Source organism: Nuphar pumila, chromosome 6, assembly GCF_984573655.1.
Source record: "Nuphar pumila chromosome 6, dmNupPumi1.hap1.1, whole genome shotgun sequence".
Taxonomy (NCBI): domain Eukaryota; kingdom Viridiplantae; phylum Streptophyta; class Magnoliopsida; order Nymphaeales; family Nymphaeaceae; genus Nuphar; species Nuphar pumila.
The window spans coordinates 3,395,677-3,412,813 of record NC_143254.1 but is presented as its reverse complement, the minus strand read 5'-3'; the positions used below and the strand labels follow the sequence as shown (position 1 = coordinate 3,412,813).

The following is a 17,137-nucleotide window of genomic DNA, read 5'->3' as shown; positions in this document are numbered from 1 at the left end:
GCACATTTTCTTGAATTGATCTCGTAAGCTCATCCATCACTATAGCAAATAGGAAAGGGCTTAAAGCAGATCCTTGATGTAACCCAACCGTTATAGGAAAATTGGTTGTCACCGCAGACTAATAGCACATCTAATCAATAGAATTTTTGCACTAACCAGAAGCATTTACAATGCTAGCAGTCTTATTGCCAGCAAGCTCTGTTACCTGGATGCTCCTAGAGGTCCATCGTATCAGTGTCCAGCACTGACTCCTTGACACAGTTTGGGCATGGCTATTTTTAATCCTTATAGTGTTTGGCTCTTCTGGACATGCTGAATACTGCATATGAAGTGTCAAATACTCTGTGTAGTGTATAGGCACTTAAAAGTTAAAAACCTTATAGTGCCCAATAGATTATAAATTTTTTGCCTTCTGTCCTAATTGTTGATTATATCATGAATTGTTTAGACTCTAACACCAAAAAGGCTCTTGAGTTTTATCTTCTAAAAGAACCAAGGAGTTTTGTTGACAACTGCCTCTTTTTACTTGACAACTCCAAGGATTTGGCAACTGCCTATTTTTACTTTTCCTTTTAATTATGTTCTGCTTTCTTTTTCCCAGATCTCTCTCTCTCTCTCTCTCTCTCTCTCTCTCTCTCTCTCTCTCTCTCTCTCTCTCTCTCTCTCTCTCTCTCTGGTTTATGGAATATGGTTTAGGGAAGTACCATCAGAATGTGATACTGACATAGCAAATGCACTAAATAGTGCCAATAATGATGATGACTAGGGCATCTGTGATACCTTGCTGCAAATTGAGAAATTTGACAATGGAATAAAGAGAAGTACAATATTATTCTTCATACAATAATGGTGGCACAAAGTTTCACCTTCTGTGATTTTCTGGAGAGGATCAATCAAGCACTCTTTTTCAAACTAAGGAATTGGTTTTTATTTTCTGCTCCATGTTTATGTGCATGGTTGGACTTTGATTAAAGTTGGTTAAATGCAACTTCAACCCATATCTACTAATTGGCCATTCATAACTGGATCTAGGGATTGTTCCAGATTGGGCCAAACCTCCACCCTGATCCAATCAGTTGACATTAATACTACTAGCATGGGTTTACTGTGCAAAGCTATCTTACCATGACACGGCATACTGGTACCTGGACACGGCATTTGCCGCGTCCTATATTATATTATATTATGTATTATATTTTCAATATATAATATATATTTTAGATATACAATATAGATTTTCAGTATATTTTAGATATATAATATATATTTTCAGTATATCTTAGATATATAATATATGTTTTCCAGTATATATTTAGCCGTGTCCCCATACCCATATTTTTTGGAATTGCCGCGTCGTACCCTCTGTACCCGTACCCGTATCCATACATGCACCCGTACCCAGGTGACATAGGTGTAAAGGAACAGGCATGAATACAGGAACAACAATAAGCAAAACATGTGGGAAATACAGCTACACGGTTACCACATGTTTGCACACAAGTACATCTACACTCTACAGGAATGACGGTGAATAAACATTTGTGCATAACTTCACATGGTTACATGCACCTGATACGCACAAATGAGAGAATAAATAGATGTGCACATTCTTGCATCATGTGTGATATTTTCATCTTTCCCACGATGTGATTATATCAGCATGTAAGAATGATAAAATCTGACCCTAAGAGCTCCATCAGTTCTGATAGGTCTCAACGATACGTCGGGTCCAATAATTTGTTCAAAAAGTGATATTAGCTTTTGGTAGTTTGGCTCTTCATCAAATTTCATATTTGTCACCATCTCAAGAAATTGCTTAAATGGGAATGGGCAAAAACAGCAAAGCATCTCTGGAGAGGTTGTCATCTTCTTCTTGCAAACAAGAAAGCTTTTGTTGTCACCCTGCAGTTTTAGAGGCAAAAGGGAAAAAAATCAAGGCGACCACAAGAAAAAGAAGGTGAAGTTTCAAAATAGACCATAGTCATTGCTTACCATACAACCTTGCCAAGGTAACCTTCCTTTAAGAAGGAAAATAAGTGTGTAAGCTAACGATTCAAGGTCATCCCTTCTACTTCCCGTCCTACCTAAATGAGCATGCACACTTGCATATCGTATTGTCCCTCTGTAAAATTTGATTAAGTTAGTGCAATTCATCAATCCAAAAGAACCACCAATACTGAAAACTGATATACATACCTGAAAACATCAGGCCTTTGATCATAGTCAACATGATGACCCGATGATGTATCCTTCCATCTAGATGCTACATATACACAGTTGAACGCATGGAAGAAAAAAATTGGATTAATGCAAAAAAACACCCAATAGATAGGTCAATTATCTATGATAAAGTATCTTGAGATGCATATCAGAAAATTGCATTCGGTTGGTTCATGCAATTTTATGGCATAAGTGGGTGTTTATATATATATATATATATATATATATATATATATATATATATATATATATATATATATATATATATATATGGGAAAATATTTGCTAATAATGAAGGCAAGGAACTAATGAGCTAGAAATCATAGGTGCAAGATGGATCGGCTCAATCTGACCACATAGATGTGTTCAGCATAGTTTGTTTGCTAAAGGTCAAACCTTTGATCGTGCTTTTCTGATGTAAAAATGTGATATTTTGAGTTATGAAAATTTGGCACATTGTGGGCCGTTGATTTTTGGATCCCTTTAAAAGCCTAATTACTTGTCATAATCACATGATTCAAAACAAGTTTTCAATTAACAAATCATGTAGATCACATCCATAACATCTGATCTACAGAAATTTGAAATTTTTTGAAGTGTAATTTCTACTCATTAGTTTCTTAGCTTCATTAGCAGCCAATATTTACCCTATATATATATATATATATATATATATATATATATATATATATATATATATATATATATATATATATATATATATATATTATGTATTATGTATATATACATCCACATGTATATATGCATTTTTTCATTTTTAGAATGTATTTTAGGGGTAAAAGTATATTTTTTATCTTTTTATTATTTTTGTTCTTTAGGACAAAAATGTCTTCAAGGGCATTTTTTTCATTTTGGTTAGCGGCTGGACTAACCATTGGGCTAGTTGAGCTCCTCTCTTCCCCTTCCTTTGTGTATATATGTGGGGATTACTCCCCATTCTAATGTATGCTTTTGTTAAGCATTTGAGAGTTAATAATTTTATTTTTATTTTTTTGTGTTCAGCCCTTAATGGCTTGTGTTGTGAACTGTATTGTGTTTTTGTGCTTGCCAATAGTGGCTCTTGTACTTTGCCCATTAGATGTGCTCTTATTACATGGTATCTGAGCCAATAGGCTCTTGATCCTAGTGACCTTCATGAAGATCGTCTCTTATAGGAAAACGTGTCAAAGCCTCAAGTGATCCTATTTCTTCATTGTTTGTGCATTATGGAGGAGTTTGTGTTCGTCATGCCCATCAAGTTAAGTGGCTCCAATTGCAGCACTTGGGCCTCTACTATGGAAAACCACATCACATCCAAAGGACTCATCAAGTACATTGAGGGTGAGGGCAGTGGCGGAGCCAGGGGTGGGCATGGGTGGGCGGTCGCCCACCCCAGAATTAAAAACTGAGTCGATTTGGGATTCGACCGAGTCAGCTCGACTCAGTGCTCAACCCCGAGTCTACTGCGACTCGGCCGAGTCAGGAGTGGCTAACCAAATCCCATCTCATTTCCTAGGATTTTTCATACCCAGAAAGAGCACCCAAACAATGGTGGTTGTTTGAGGATTTGGCGACTTCCCTCCAACACCCACCAACTAGGGGCTCCCAATCAGAAAAGATAGAGCACAACATCTCTGTGAGGCATTTCGACGAACACTTTGGACTTCTCCTCCAACTCGATGACGCAGAGACAAGGGGAGCTGCCAAAGGCAGCTAACCAACCCACCAAGAAACCCCAAATCATGGTTCATCTCTGTGATGGTGTTAATCTGAGAGAGAGAGGCAATTGTCTAATGATTCATTTTGTAGAGGGTGATAGGGTTTTGCAAAGGCGTTGCACAATCCTCACCGTCTGTTTTCAGAAATCAAGGGCTTGGATGGAGGCCTTCTGACGAAGCTCGTCGGGTCTGGGCTGGATCGTGGCTGATCTAGGCCGGATCAATGTTAATCCATGTTGAGATCCAGTTCCAAGTTAAGGTGAACTCGGATGACGGATCTTGGGTTGGACCTTGGTATCGTGGTGCTAATTCCAGAAGACACTGGTGTTTTTCAACTGCACCAATATCAGCAAGTGTTTTGAGAATATCGCAATTCTATCGTAATATTTTTCAATGGCCGTTACATCAGCAGTTTCTGAGAATATCATGATTTTATCATGATATTTTAAAGGCCAATATGTTGCAGAAAACTACACGATATTTTCAAACCGCACTTTGAAATTTTCCCAAGCTTATATATTTGGGTTTACATTTTATATTAGATATACCTATATTTTCTTGAGTTTTTTCAAAAAACAAAAAAATATAGTTTTATCGCTAGATTTTCTTGAGAATGTGTTTGGTGGTATTGATTTTCAGAAATTTGCTGCATTGGACCCACATCTAACCCATACCGACCCAAGCATCACCATAAAAACAAGATCATACCACATATTTGAGTCCAATCCAACCCGAAATTGCAAATGGACTTCTTTTAGGCCCGGCTTGGAGCCTTACATTGACATGGAAACATCATTCTCATGTGTTGGAAAGATTGAGGATGGAGTAGCCAAAAACAAACTCTTGAGAAATGGTGTTGAAATGTAGTTGAGGCTGCCTGACTCTATTCCTCTGTAACAAATATCGTGAGATTTATAAAAATATCATGATAATATCGCGAGAAATTGCTTAAAAGTTTAAAACGGCAATTTCTTGTGAGATTTTCAAACCGCGACAAATATCATGATATTTACAGTTTTAGCAGATACTTATTGCAAGATTTTTATTTTAAAATGTGTTTATTTAAATTTTCTTATAAAATTAATTAATTTATTTATTTATTTATTGCCAAAATTTTGCCAAAAAAAGTGCAAGATCTACGAAAAATTTCACAATCCCCGAGATTTTGCCGTTTTAACTTTTGTCACTATGCTCTATTCCTAGTACTATGGTTTGGCAACATCACTGCTCCAAAATAGTAGGGAGCATGAGAGAACTGGAGGAAACTGTAAAACACCTCCTACCAAACAGAGTTGTTTTTTCACAATGCAGTTACACCCCAATGTTATCTGATATGTCGGTTCAATTACACTCATTCCTTATGCACTTACACCCCTATATATATATATATATATAGAGAGAGAGAGAGAGATTGGTTCTTCTAACAATCCATGGTGTAGACAATACTGATCTTCAATGTTACATCGATTCTTACTAAACAAACTATATAGATCACATCTATAAGGTTAGATTACATAAAACTATCGAAAAATAAAAATTTAAGATTGTCCACACCCTCTTGGTGTTAGGAGGAACCAATCACTATATATATATAAGCTAAATGGGTTTTTCAGGCTTATTTTATTTTATTTTATTTATAAATTCTAACTATGCATATATGATCTACATACTTGATTTTATAGGGATTAGCTCTTGGAGTGTTCAATTCCAATACATGGTGGGTTTTCATAAGGTTCTAAAAAATCAATGGTCTAAAATCCTTGTAAAATTTTGAGATTCCAAATATCTTTTTTTCATCAAAAACACATAATTAAGTGTTGACTCCTAGAAAATTGATTATGTCAAACACATCTAAGGGGTCAGAATCACAAAAAAAAGCATATCAAGTTTGCGTGGAGAGGGTTATGATGGAGCAAGTAATATGAGAGGGGAGTTTAATGGATTGAAAAGTCTTATATTACATGAAAATGCATATGCATATTATATTCATTATTTTGCACATCAACTCCAATTGGCATTAGTTGGTGTTGCTAAAAAAACTTATTGCTTGATGTGTTTTTCAATATATTAGGTAGGTTGTCAGTTTTTTTCTCCACTTCATGCAAGAGATCTGAGCTTATTCGAGAAGCAGAATTTATGCGAATTGCTGAAGCACTTGCATTGGGTGAACTTGAAACATGACGAGGATTAAATCAAGAAATAAGTTTCAAACGACCTGGTGATACTCGGTGGGGTTCTCATTACAATGCTTTGGTTAATTTACTCAGTATGTATTCTTAAGTGTTAGATTTCATTGCAGAAGATACATATTCAGGAAAAAATTCATATGCAATTATTTTATATCATCAGTTGCAAGATTTTGAATTTGTTTTTTGCTTACATTTGATGTGTAAAGTTTTGAGAATAACTGTTGACCTTTCACAAGCACTTCAGTGAAAAGATCAAGACATTGTGAATGCTATGAGTTTAGTCACTACATCAAAACAGTGCCTTCAAGGTTTGAGAGACAATGGATGGGACTCTCTCATAAATAAAGTGTCCATATTTTGTAAAAGATTTGATATTCTGATTCTTGATCTAGGGGACTCATATACACCTCAAGGACGGCCAAGACGTAAGGTTGAAAAGATCAACACATTGCATCATTATCGTATTGATGTGTTTTATGCTATTATTGATTTGCAACTTCAAGAGTTGAATGATCATTTCACTGAAGCAAATACAGAGCTCCTCCTTTCAATGGCATGCTTGAGTCCAAGTAATTCTTTTTCTGCTTTTGATAAAGATAAGTTGATTTGTCTTGCTAAGCTTTACCCTAAGAACTTTTCTAGAGTAAACATAATTAGACTTGAAAATCAATTGGATATACATATTGCAGAAATATGAAACAGTGATCAGTTTTCAAGTTTAAAATCTTTAGCAGAACTAACAGAGATGATGGTAGCAACTCAAAAACACATTATATTTTATCATGTGTATCTATTGATTAAGTGGGCATTAACTTTGTCAGTTGCAACAACAAGTCTTGAAAGAATATTTTCAGCTATGAACAATATCAAAAGTCATCTACGTAATAGAATAGAAGATAAATGAATCAATGATGCTTTGGTTACTTACATAGAGAAGGAGACATTTGATACCATCAGTGATGATGCAATTATGGATTGTTTTCAAAATATGAAAAATAGAAGATGCCAATTGTAAAATTTTCATGAATTTAGTTGTTTGTATTTCTTAAGTGAACAATCTTTATTTTAGTTTAAAAGTACAATTTAAGGTTTTATCTTATTATGTTCATAAATTTAGTTGTTTGTGTTTGTAACGATTGCTATTTTAATCTAAAGGCTTATTTAAGTTTTATCTCTCCACGAACGATTATTCCTGCAGCGATTTTTTTTTTGGCTTTGCCACTGGTCCGAATAAATGGATCGTCCTTCAAGACCATAGCATTGTCCCCGAGACCCAAAGTCTGCCCACCCAACGAAAAACTTCTGGCTCCGCCACTGGGTGAGGGTGAGGGTGAGGGTTCGGAGACCCCAACTCTCATTCACAAAATTTGAGAATGGGAACATTAAATGTCTCATAGAAGAAGGCCACCACCCTTGAGTACGAGAAAAATCACATGGAGTGGCGGATGGACAATGCCAAAATATTGGCATGGATCATGAGTAGCATGGACGCTTCTATTCTTGATAGTGTGGCACAATTCAAAGTTTTCAAGGAAGCATGGGAGTTCCTAAGAGACATGCACATCATAAAAGACACGGCTCATTGGTGAAATCTCCACAAAAGAATGATGTCCATGAGGCTGTTAAATATATATATATATATATATATATATATATATTGTAACCGAAATACCCAGCAAGGGTATTTCAGTCTTTTACTGTAATAGGCGTCAGCCCAATTAGGGGCTGACAACCCTTTTTTCACCTTTTTACTTTTTATTTTTTTTTATTTTTTGTTTTTTACTGTTGGGCCAGCTCCAATATAACTGTTGGAGCTGCTCCCAACAGTCATAAATATGACCGTTGGGGGCAGCCCAACGGCTGCCTCATGGCCTTTGTATTATTTCATCTCTTTTTCAAGAGAGTTTTCTATGCAATATACTTTCTCATTTGACCCTTGTGTGGGTGGTGTGATTATTCAATCAAGTGTTCCCACTTGATTGAGGTGTGTGTTCTTACATATTCATCGGATTCGATCCACTTCATTACAGAGGCAAGATAAATCAATCCGGAATTACAACGAGATGGCCTTCCTTTGGAGAGAGCTTGTTGTTTTGGAACCCAAGTGAAAAACTATTGGAGATCATTCCTTAAGACAAGAACAACTTAAGAGAGAACAATTTTTCATGTTCCTTAATGGTTTAAGGCCTGAGTTTGAGGGAGTAAGAATGATGTTTCTCCACAAATAAAAAGTACCTTTTTCCCATGAGACTCTTTCCGAGTTGAGCACAGACAAAAAATGAAGGAGGTCAAGGAAGAAAAGACCAATGACACCATTCTTGTTACCTCTAAACTCAGTACCACCACCAAGACTTATAGACTACCACACTTTGGAAAGTAAAATGAAGGTCAAACACAAATTATATATCACTTTTGCAATGAGTCAGAGCATATCAAGTTGGTTTGTGCAAAATTGAAGACTAAAATGGCTTTGGTTGAAAACACTTTATCCAAAACTAGTAGTAAAGCTGATAACAAAAGTGGTGGTGGACTTAAGGATCTATATATTATACAATTGGTGAAAGCTCTTCAATAATTCTTGAAGATGTCTACATCTACTTCGGGATTAATTGTGTCTTTCACTTCTTCTTTGGGTATGACATCTTGGATCCTTGACTCGGGGGTTTCTTTTCACGTGACACCTAATGGGTCCTTATTATTCAATTGTTGCACCAATAAAAACTTTTCTAGTATTTTTACCGTTGATAGCACTTCTTTAGAAATCACTAGCATTGGGATTTAGAAAATAATTCTAAAAAAATTCTTGTTCCAAAAGTTGGAGTTATTCTAAAATTAAATTTAAATTTATTTTTGGTTTCTCAAATTTCCAATCATGGGTATGAAATATCCTTATCATCTAAGGATTGTTTGATGTAGGATAGCCAATCAGGGAAGTTGGTTGGGAAAAGCCATATAAAGGACAATTTATACTACATGGACTTTTGTGTATTCCGAGAAACTCTTTTTGTAACTGTCCAAGAGAAAAATATTAAAACTTGGCATAAAAGACTAGGACATCCAAGTATATTTAAATATCTCATTTTCTTTTTTTGAAAAAAAAAATACTGAGAAAGAATGTTTGTGAAGATTGTATACTTGAAAAAATAAAAACTCTTCATTTTCCTTATAGAACTTATGAGACCAAGAAACCTTTTGAATTGGTGTATTCGGATTTGTGGGGACCCAGCCTGGTCATGTCAAAAGGAGGATTCTCATTTTATGTTACATTTATTGATGATTATACTAGATATACTTAGATATATTTTCCTAGGCAAAAACCGAAAACTTTTTTTTAAAGAATTATTCAAAATTTATTCCAAAGAAAATTATGTTTTACATCAAAGATCTAACTCAAAAACCCCTCAACAAAATGGTTTTGCCAAAAGAAAGCATAGGCATATTATAGAGACTACTCAACCATTGCTTATTTCAAAAAATGTTACCAAGGTTTTTTGGGCCGAAGCCGCTCTTACCATTGTTTATATAATAAATAGAATGTCATCTTCCGCTTTGAAAAACATCTCACCCTTTAAAAAGTGTTTTAACATTAAACCAAATTTTAAAAGATTAAGAATTTTTTGTTGTAAATGATTTCTCCTTTATGAAAAAAAATGACAAGCTTGCAAAAGGGTTAAAGGAGTTATCACTTAAAAAATGAGAAACTTTATATTTTTAGAAACGTTACTTTTCTAGAAAATGAAAATGGATTTGAGAAAATCGTGTTTAAGAAAGATATTGTGTTTTTTTTTATTTATTGCCTAAGGAAAATAATGAAACATCTAATTCTAATGATGCTTGTGTTAATGATATTGAGAATCATTGTATTACTAGTGACTATATTGATGATGATGTGAATGTTGATGCTCATAATTATGTGAATGTTGATAGTCACAACCTTCTTAGAAATTAAAATAATAACGCTCAAGAATTTAATGTCTACTCCCGACATAATAATGAGGAACATCCATGTGCACTTGATAAGTTCTTGCAAAACCAACCTATAGGTGAAAACAATGTTAGGAGATCGGATCGAATATCTAGAGCCCCTAGTAGATTTGTGTCCTATGAGTTTTTTTCCCATAAATATAGAGCATGTCTTTTAGTTGTACATGCATTTCATGAACCTTTCTCATACAAAGAAGCCAATGACTATACTCATTGGGTAGAAGCTGTGCAAGCTGAGTTGGATGACCTCTATAGAGTCAAAACTTGAGAACCTGTGAATCTTCCTTTAGGTAAGAAAATTTCATGATGTAGGTAGGCATTTAAAGTTAAAACTAAGAGTGATGAAACTAGAATGCTCAGGAATACATGATTCATTATGAAGAAACATTTGCTCTTATAGCTAGAATGACAAGTGTTAGGACTGAGGATCCTCATAGATGTAGTGTCTATCAAAAAGTGGTCGATTCACTAGTTAGATGTCAAGAATGACTTCCTAAATGGGGATCTTAGTGAAGAAGTGTACATAGACCTTCTTTCCGGGCTTGAGGTTGAGCAAGGTAAAGTTCTTAGACTTAAAAAGGCTTTATATGGTCTTAATCAGGCTCCTAAGGCCTGGTATGATCATTTTCGTAAAGTTATGATTGATTTTGGTTTTATATCTTGCTATAATGACACTGATTTGTTTGTTAAGAATGCAGGAACAGGCATCATCATTTTACTTTTATATGTCGATGATATGATTATTAATGGTAGTGATAGAAAAGGAGTCAAAGTTATTAAAAGTACTCTTCAAGAAAATTTTGATATATTTGACCTTGTTTTTGTAAGGTATTTTTTAGGTATTGAGGTTGCTTGCTCTCTTTAAGGGTATGCTTTGTCTCAAATGAAATTGGCATATGAGATTATTGTTAGGTCCGAACTCCGGGTTAACAAATGAAAAGGTTGTAGATACTCTCGAAGTCATCAACGCTAAAATGAGGGTCAACGATGAAACTCCTTTATAGGATCCCACGCCTTATAGACAGTTGATTAGATCTCTTACATACTTGTTTATCACTCGGCCCGACATCGCACATGTTGTGTCCAACGGCAGCCAATTTCAACATGCACCTATTTCAGTTCACATGAGTGCAGTCATGCGAATCATTCGATATATTAAGGGCACTTTAACTAAAGGATTATTCCTCTCATCTTTTTGTTTAAATTTAATTGCTTATACTGATTCTGATTGGGGAGGCACTCCTAATGATCGGATTTCTACTACAGATTACTTTGTATTATTGGGGTATTCTCCTATATATTGAAGGTGTAAGAAACAACAAAAGGTCTTGTTTTCTTCCACCAATATTGAGTATCAGGCAATGGCAAATAACACCAACGAAATTGTTTGGCTAAGAAGTTTGTTAAAATACATGGGTGCTTACATTTTTACTCCTACGAAGATGTGTTGCAACAACAAAAGCGTCATATACATTGCAATCATACCTTCCATGAACGAACCAAGCACATAGAGATGGACTGTCACTATGTTAGAAAATAATATCTCAAAGGAACTATCGAGCTACCTTATGTAACATCAGAATATCAATTGGCCGACTTCTTCACCAAAGTCTTTCCATCTCATTTCTCATTTCTTCTTAGCAAACTATTTATGATGACATTGTTAGTTTGAGGGGGGTGATATATATATATAGAAAGAGAGAAAGAGAGAGAGAGTGGTAGCTGCACAACCCTTAGGTACGCAACTACCAGCGGACTCATATTGGTTGTCGATCGCGGCCTTGATGGACGGCCAGGGGAAAAAAAGCGAAAAACATTGAAAACAATGTTTTTGTGTTTTTTTAGGTTTTAGCGGCACTTAAGGTCCCAATTTTGTTAGGACCTTTAGCGGCACTCAAAAGCGTCTGTAAAATGCTTAAAGTACACAAACGTCCTTTTTTAAAAAGTGATTTAGTGGCGCTCTGAATGTGCTGCTAAAGCCTAAAAAAACAGAAAAGCACGCTTTTTAGCAAGTTTTTTCATATTTTTGCGTTGGCCATCCATCATGGGCGCGATAGACGGCCAGTATGAGTCCGCTAGTAGTTGCGCACCTAAGGGTTGGGCAGCTACCACTTTTTCTATATATATATATATATATATATATATATATATATATATATATATATATATATATATATTATGTATTAGGTATATATACATTCAGATGTATATATGCATTTTTTCATTTTTTAAATGTATTCTAGGGGTAAAAGTATAATTTTTCATTTCTTATTTTTATCTTTTTATTATTTTTGTTCTTTAGGACAAAAATGTCTTCAAGGCCATTTTTGTCTATTTTTGTTAGCCACTGGGCTAGTCCAACGGTAGCTCAACTAGTCGTTGGACTAGCCCAATGGTTAGTTGAGCTCATCTCCTCACCCTCCTTTGTGTATATATGTGGGGATTACTCCCCATTCTAATGTATGTTTTTCTTAAGCATTTGAGAGTTAATATTTTTTTTTGTGCTTTGCCCTTAGTGGCTTTGTTGTGAGCCATATTGTGTTCGTGTGCTTGCCCATAGTGGCTCTTGTACTTTGCCTATTAGTGGCCTTGTGATTGTGCTCCTGCTCTTGTGCTCTCATTACAGTAGGGAGACATAGACTGATTAACATACCCAAACCAAGATCAACCAGAAACAGCTTCTTCTCATCAACTGTCCCAGGCTGACCAAGCAGAAAATTTTCTGGTTTAACATCTCCATGCACAAAGCTGCATGGCATAAGGAATCAGCCAACAAAATGTTGCATAATTAAATGAAAAAAAAAGAAAGCCATCAACTTCATCTACAAAGTCCATAGAGAATCATAATCAGAACATACCCTTTCAAGTGAAGCTTTTCTAATATGGATACTGCCTCAACAGCTATGCATGCAACCATCTCAGTCGACATCCTGATCAAATATTGGTGCACTTTCAGAACAACAAAAAACTGCACTTGCCAGAAAAGAGGTAAGGTGTATAGAAAAAATAGACGCTTCCTTACGCCTGATTAGAAGAATTCCAGACATCCCAAAGGCTAGGACCAAGCATGTCCATGACCTGCAGAAAAGCATTACAAACAGTGAAGTAGATAGTGAACACGTGGTCTATTTTCCAGAAGGGCTTCTAGTGACCAAATTAATATTGGCTCAGTTGATGGTTCGTATATATTTGTTTTCTCTTGCAGGTCACCGTGTAAAAGGGTTCATACATTGAGGAGTTTCTGATGAAGTTATTTTCCCTCTTTTTATTGTCATATCCCAAAGCTAATTGTGAATTGCAGTACAGTTTGTTCTATACAATGCAAACAATTAACCATGGCCATAAATCTCTGGTAAACCAGAGATCATGAGAGACTTCCATTTTCTTTATGATGGTTTTGGCATTTGTCAACCTCTAAACTAGCACAAAGTATGGGATTCATATAAAAACATTGGACCATAACTCACCAGAATATAATAATCCCCTTGTCGCCCTTTATGATGGACCAAAGGTAATCCATAGCAGCCATTAAGAGTGCTGGCAATAAAAAAATACATTAGATAAGATTCAGAAAGTGTGAGAAACAAGAAAGATAAAAAGCTTCCAGACGAAAATTTTTCTCTACAAAAATGAGACATCACCACTTCCTGAAGAAGCAATAAGTATCATCATTCATCAACGAATAAAATCCATCTACCTGTAAACTTGCCACTCATAAGGAGGACCATAGTTACAGCCCTTGCTCTTGCAGTGCTCAAACTTCAAAGCAACCTTTTAAATAATGATGAACAAAGAGTGAATATGCAAGCAGGCCATTGTTAGAAAGAAAACAGCATTGCTCCAAAATTTACCTCATGGGCGTCTGGCCCTGTTCTGTCTGTGCCGCCACTCACCCTTCTGCCAACATAAACCTGACCAAACCCACCCTTCCCTAACTTCCTCTCTATCTTATAAATGGGAGAATTTCCAAATTGCACCTGAATTATAACAATCAAACATCCACAAGGTCAGATAAAGAGGAAAACCAACAACAGAGCAAAAATAACCAACACAAGAGGGATTGGAGTCTGCTGTGCAGTATGTCATGTTCATCATCTTGGTAAAAGGCACACTTGGACCATGAATCATGTGTAAAGATACATGATGTGACAATGAAGAAATTGTAAGCATGAAATAAGTTGTCATTTTTGGCTAGCCACATGTCCAAAAGAAGTTTTAAAGGAATAACTAAAGTATGGCAGCACCTAGAATTCTTTGGGAGTGAAAAGAACATCAAACTATCCAAGGATGTCCAAACGCCAAACTCAATAAAAGAAAAAAGAGAACCCAACAACATAGAAAATTCATACACATGGAATAACCCAATAATCTAAAACATCTTAAAAGCAACAATTTACCAAAATATCTATGCAGCCAACCTTCTAAATGAATAAATTGAGGAATTTTTCATTGTCATAAATGCTCACAATCCTAAGCAGTTTCTGAAGATCAAGGGACACCACCTAATCTGTATTTCAGTCTCGGTCATAGAATTTTTTAAACTTCCTATCACCAGTCTTGGTCGTAGAGAATATAGGGATCCAGACCATGCTTTGGCCAATGGACTCCACCACCCAAGCTGGTGCCAAGTTGCACCAAATTGGTCTATCAGCAAGAAATTGAACTTCCATCAATTTTGCTGGAAGAAATTCACAGAGTAAATTTTCTGGAAAATTCATTACGAATTCACTTTATTGCCTAATGCCTGTTTTCCATATATCATGATGTTAATGCAGTGTTTTAGTTTCTTTTTTCAATTTATTTAAATATTATTTTTATACTCTTTTATTTTAAAATTCCTGGGATTTTCTCAATATCTTCCCAAATCAAGTTTTCCTCTTGGCTAGAGAAACAAAAGAATGAGATTTTTTTACTTCAAATTAAACTATCAAGGAAACCTGAAGATATTTTCCATTAACTGCCAAAGAAAAAGATCCATGTAAAAAGTTGCATATACTGATGCATAGAAATGAAAAAAAAATTATACCCTTTCAGGTAGTGGAGTTGTGCTTCCTTCCTCCTCAGCACCTAACTTGTCTGGACGACGCTCTTCCATTTTCTGATCCAGGTCAACTATTGGGACACGTTCAACTTCAGCACGAAAATCTTCAAAATGTTGGTCCTGAATTGCTAATTTAATTCCCTTTCCCCTTCCAGCAGCTCTTTGTCTTGTGCCAATGGGTTTAACAGAAGGGATTCTCCCTAGCGCTGGAGAATTAGCATCACAATTTTTCCCTCTCCCAGCAGTCCGCCTAACAGGTCTATTTGACGCTGGAACAGAAGAAGGATCAACAGCACCCAAACCAGGAACTGGCTCAGCAACTCTTTTTTGTCTCATTACAGGCCTCCTTGCTCCACTGCGCAGTTTAGGCGTCATGTCCCCATGCAAAATTCCACCTCGTGCAGTCCGACACTAAACATTCAGGCTTCTAATAGTTCATGTCAACTTTTTTGCTGAACAAACATCACCAGCACCTGATCAAACAAAAAATATCTGTGGCAGATCCCAATTAATATCACCAACAGGAAGCTGAAAAAGAACATGAACTATTACAATACATCCACAGAAATTTTTCCTTCCATTTTCTTCTTTTTAGTATGATAGATTCAATTACACGTTACTGCCAAAAATCCCTAAATCCAACCAAGGTCATCAAGAAGGCAGACAACATTTAAAAAACAAAAGACTGCAGAAGAAAAACCAATACAAAGATTAGGGATTTATTGCAGTTATTGATTCTACGTACAGATCATTGTAATTAAATTCATATAGAAGCTAAAGCGAGGTAATTCCCAACCACCATAAATTCGAGATATTTGCTCCTATCCGCGATAGAATGCAACACAATCTCTACCGAGCTCGATTAAGATAACGAGGAAAGCACACAGACAGACACAAACACACGGTAAAATTCCATCACCTAGCCCACATTCATAACCATCGTTACCTAAGGAGAAATAAGGAAACGAAGAATATATGAATGATTAAAGCCAAAACTTCCAAATAATGCAATGTCCACTCATGCAAATGGCAATCATCAGCATGCTCCAATACCATGAAAGATTTTTCCTTTATTTTTTACATATTAGCCCCAATTCATGATTGCAGTAAACAACATTCTGCAGAATCAACTCAAACCATGATCATTAAAATCACAAAAATATAGAATCAACAGATATCGATCAGCCAATCAAGAGCCAAAAGAACCAAACAAAGATGAAAATTCTTAATCAATTCAGAAAAGGGATGAAAAAAAGGAACAGAAAAGATGATCTTACACTTCCTCCTTCTGGTCCTTTCTATCAACACTAATAAAAATTAAATAAAAACCCCAACATAATTATTAAATCATAGAGAAACGTAACCATCCATTCAACCCAATCCAACAACAAATGAGATGAAGGATATCATTCTCAGTACAAATTGATGATCGAGAAAACAACAGAAAAATATCAAAATTTCACGTTAGATGCGTGCTTTGGATTGATGGGCACCTCAAAACAAGACAATTGATGAGATGGGCAAGTGGTATAGGCGCAGAAAAGGATGAGTTGTGACGATCTAACGATTCTTACGAGATGGGTTCGTCGGGAACCATGCAGGGGAGGGAAGGAAATGGAAGAGGAGACATGGGAATATGCGTAGAAAAGATGATTGGTCGGAGCATGGATGGGAGGAAAGAAACTTCTTCGCACAATGGAGGGGGTGCAGAGGCGGTTGCTTTCTAGACCTCCGTAGTAAATCTCTTTGTAAGAGAGAGGATAGGATGGATGGAATGATGGAAGAGGGCAAGAAAAGCGAGGCACTTGAACTTTGCCGTCAGTGTCCCCACAAATGCGGGACTGTGAGGGATGGCTGGATCTCTCTTTATTTATATATATATATAAGGTAGCTGGTAACTCAATCGCGCTGGCTGTTCATCGCGATGAGCGATCACATGAAAAAAAAAATATCGTCAAAATGATGAGTTGTATTAGCGAAGACAA

At 35.9% G+C, this 17,137-nt stretch overlaps 1 protein-coding gene across 3 annotated transcripts in view; it reads right to left on the bottom strand.

Moving 5' to 3' along the window:
* LOC149833675 (casein kinase 1-like protein HD16) overlaps positions 1 to 16,919 on the bottom strand; it is a 54,373-nt gene extending 37,454 nt beyond the window's left edge. For 2 of the 3 annotated variants that reach the window (XM_090010936.1, XM_090010937.1), the window contains exons 1-11: positions 16,646 to 16,919; positions 15,138 to 15,644; positions 13,963 to 14,088; positions 13,809 to 13,882; positions 13,579 to 13,648; positions 13,134 to 13,189; positions 12,970 to 13,041; positions 12,765 to 12,859; positions 2,197 to 2,263; positions 1,993 to 2,122; positions 1,684 to 1,902 (exon numbers count right to left, since the gene is read on the bottom strand). In XM_090010936.1, coding sequence (XP_089867062.1) covers positions 1,684 to 1,902; positions 1,993 to 2,122; positions 2,197 to 2,263; positions 12,765 to 12,859; positions 12,970 to 13,041; positions 13,134 to 13,189; positions 13,579 to 13,648; positions 13,809 to 13,882; positions 13,963 to 14,088; positions 15,138 to 15,527 — 1,299 coding nt within the window. In that variant the 5' untranslated portion in view covers positions 15,528 to 15,644; positions 16,646 to 16,919. The remainder of the gene's footprint in view (positions 1 to 1,683; positions 1,903 to 1,992; positions 2,123 to 2,196; positions 2,264 to 12,764; positions 12,860 to 12,969; positions 13,042 to 13,133; positions 13,190 to 13,578; positions 13,649 to 13,808; positions 13,883 to 13,962; positions 14,089 to 15,137; positions 15,645 to 16,645) is intronic. The other variant, XM_090010938.1, reaches the window with a different exon arrangement.
* Between the last annotated feature and the right edge of the window lie 218 nt (positions 16,920 to 17,137).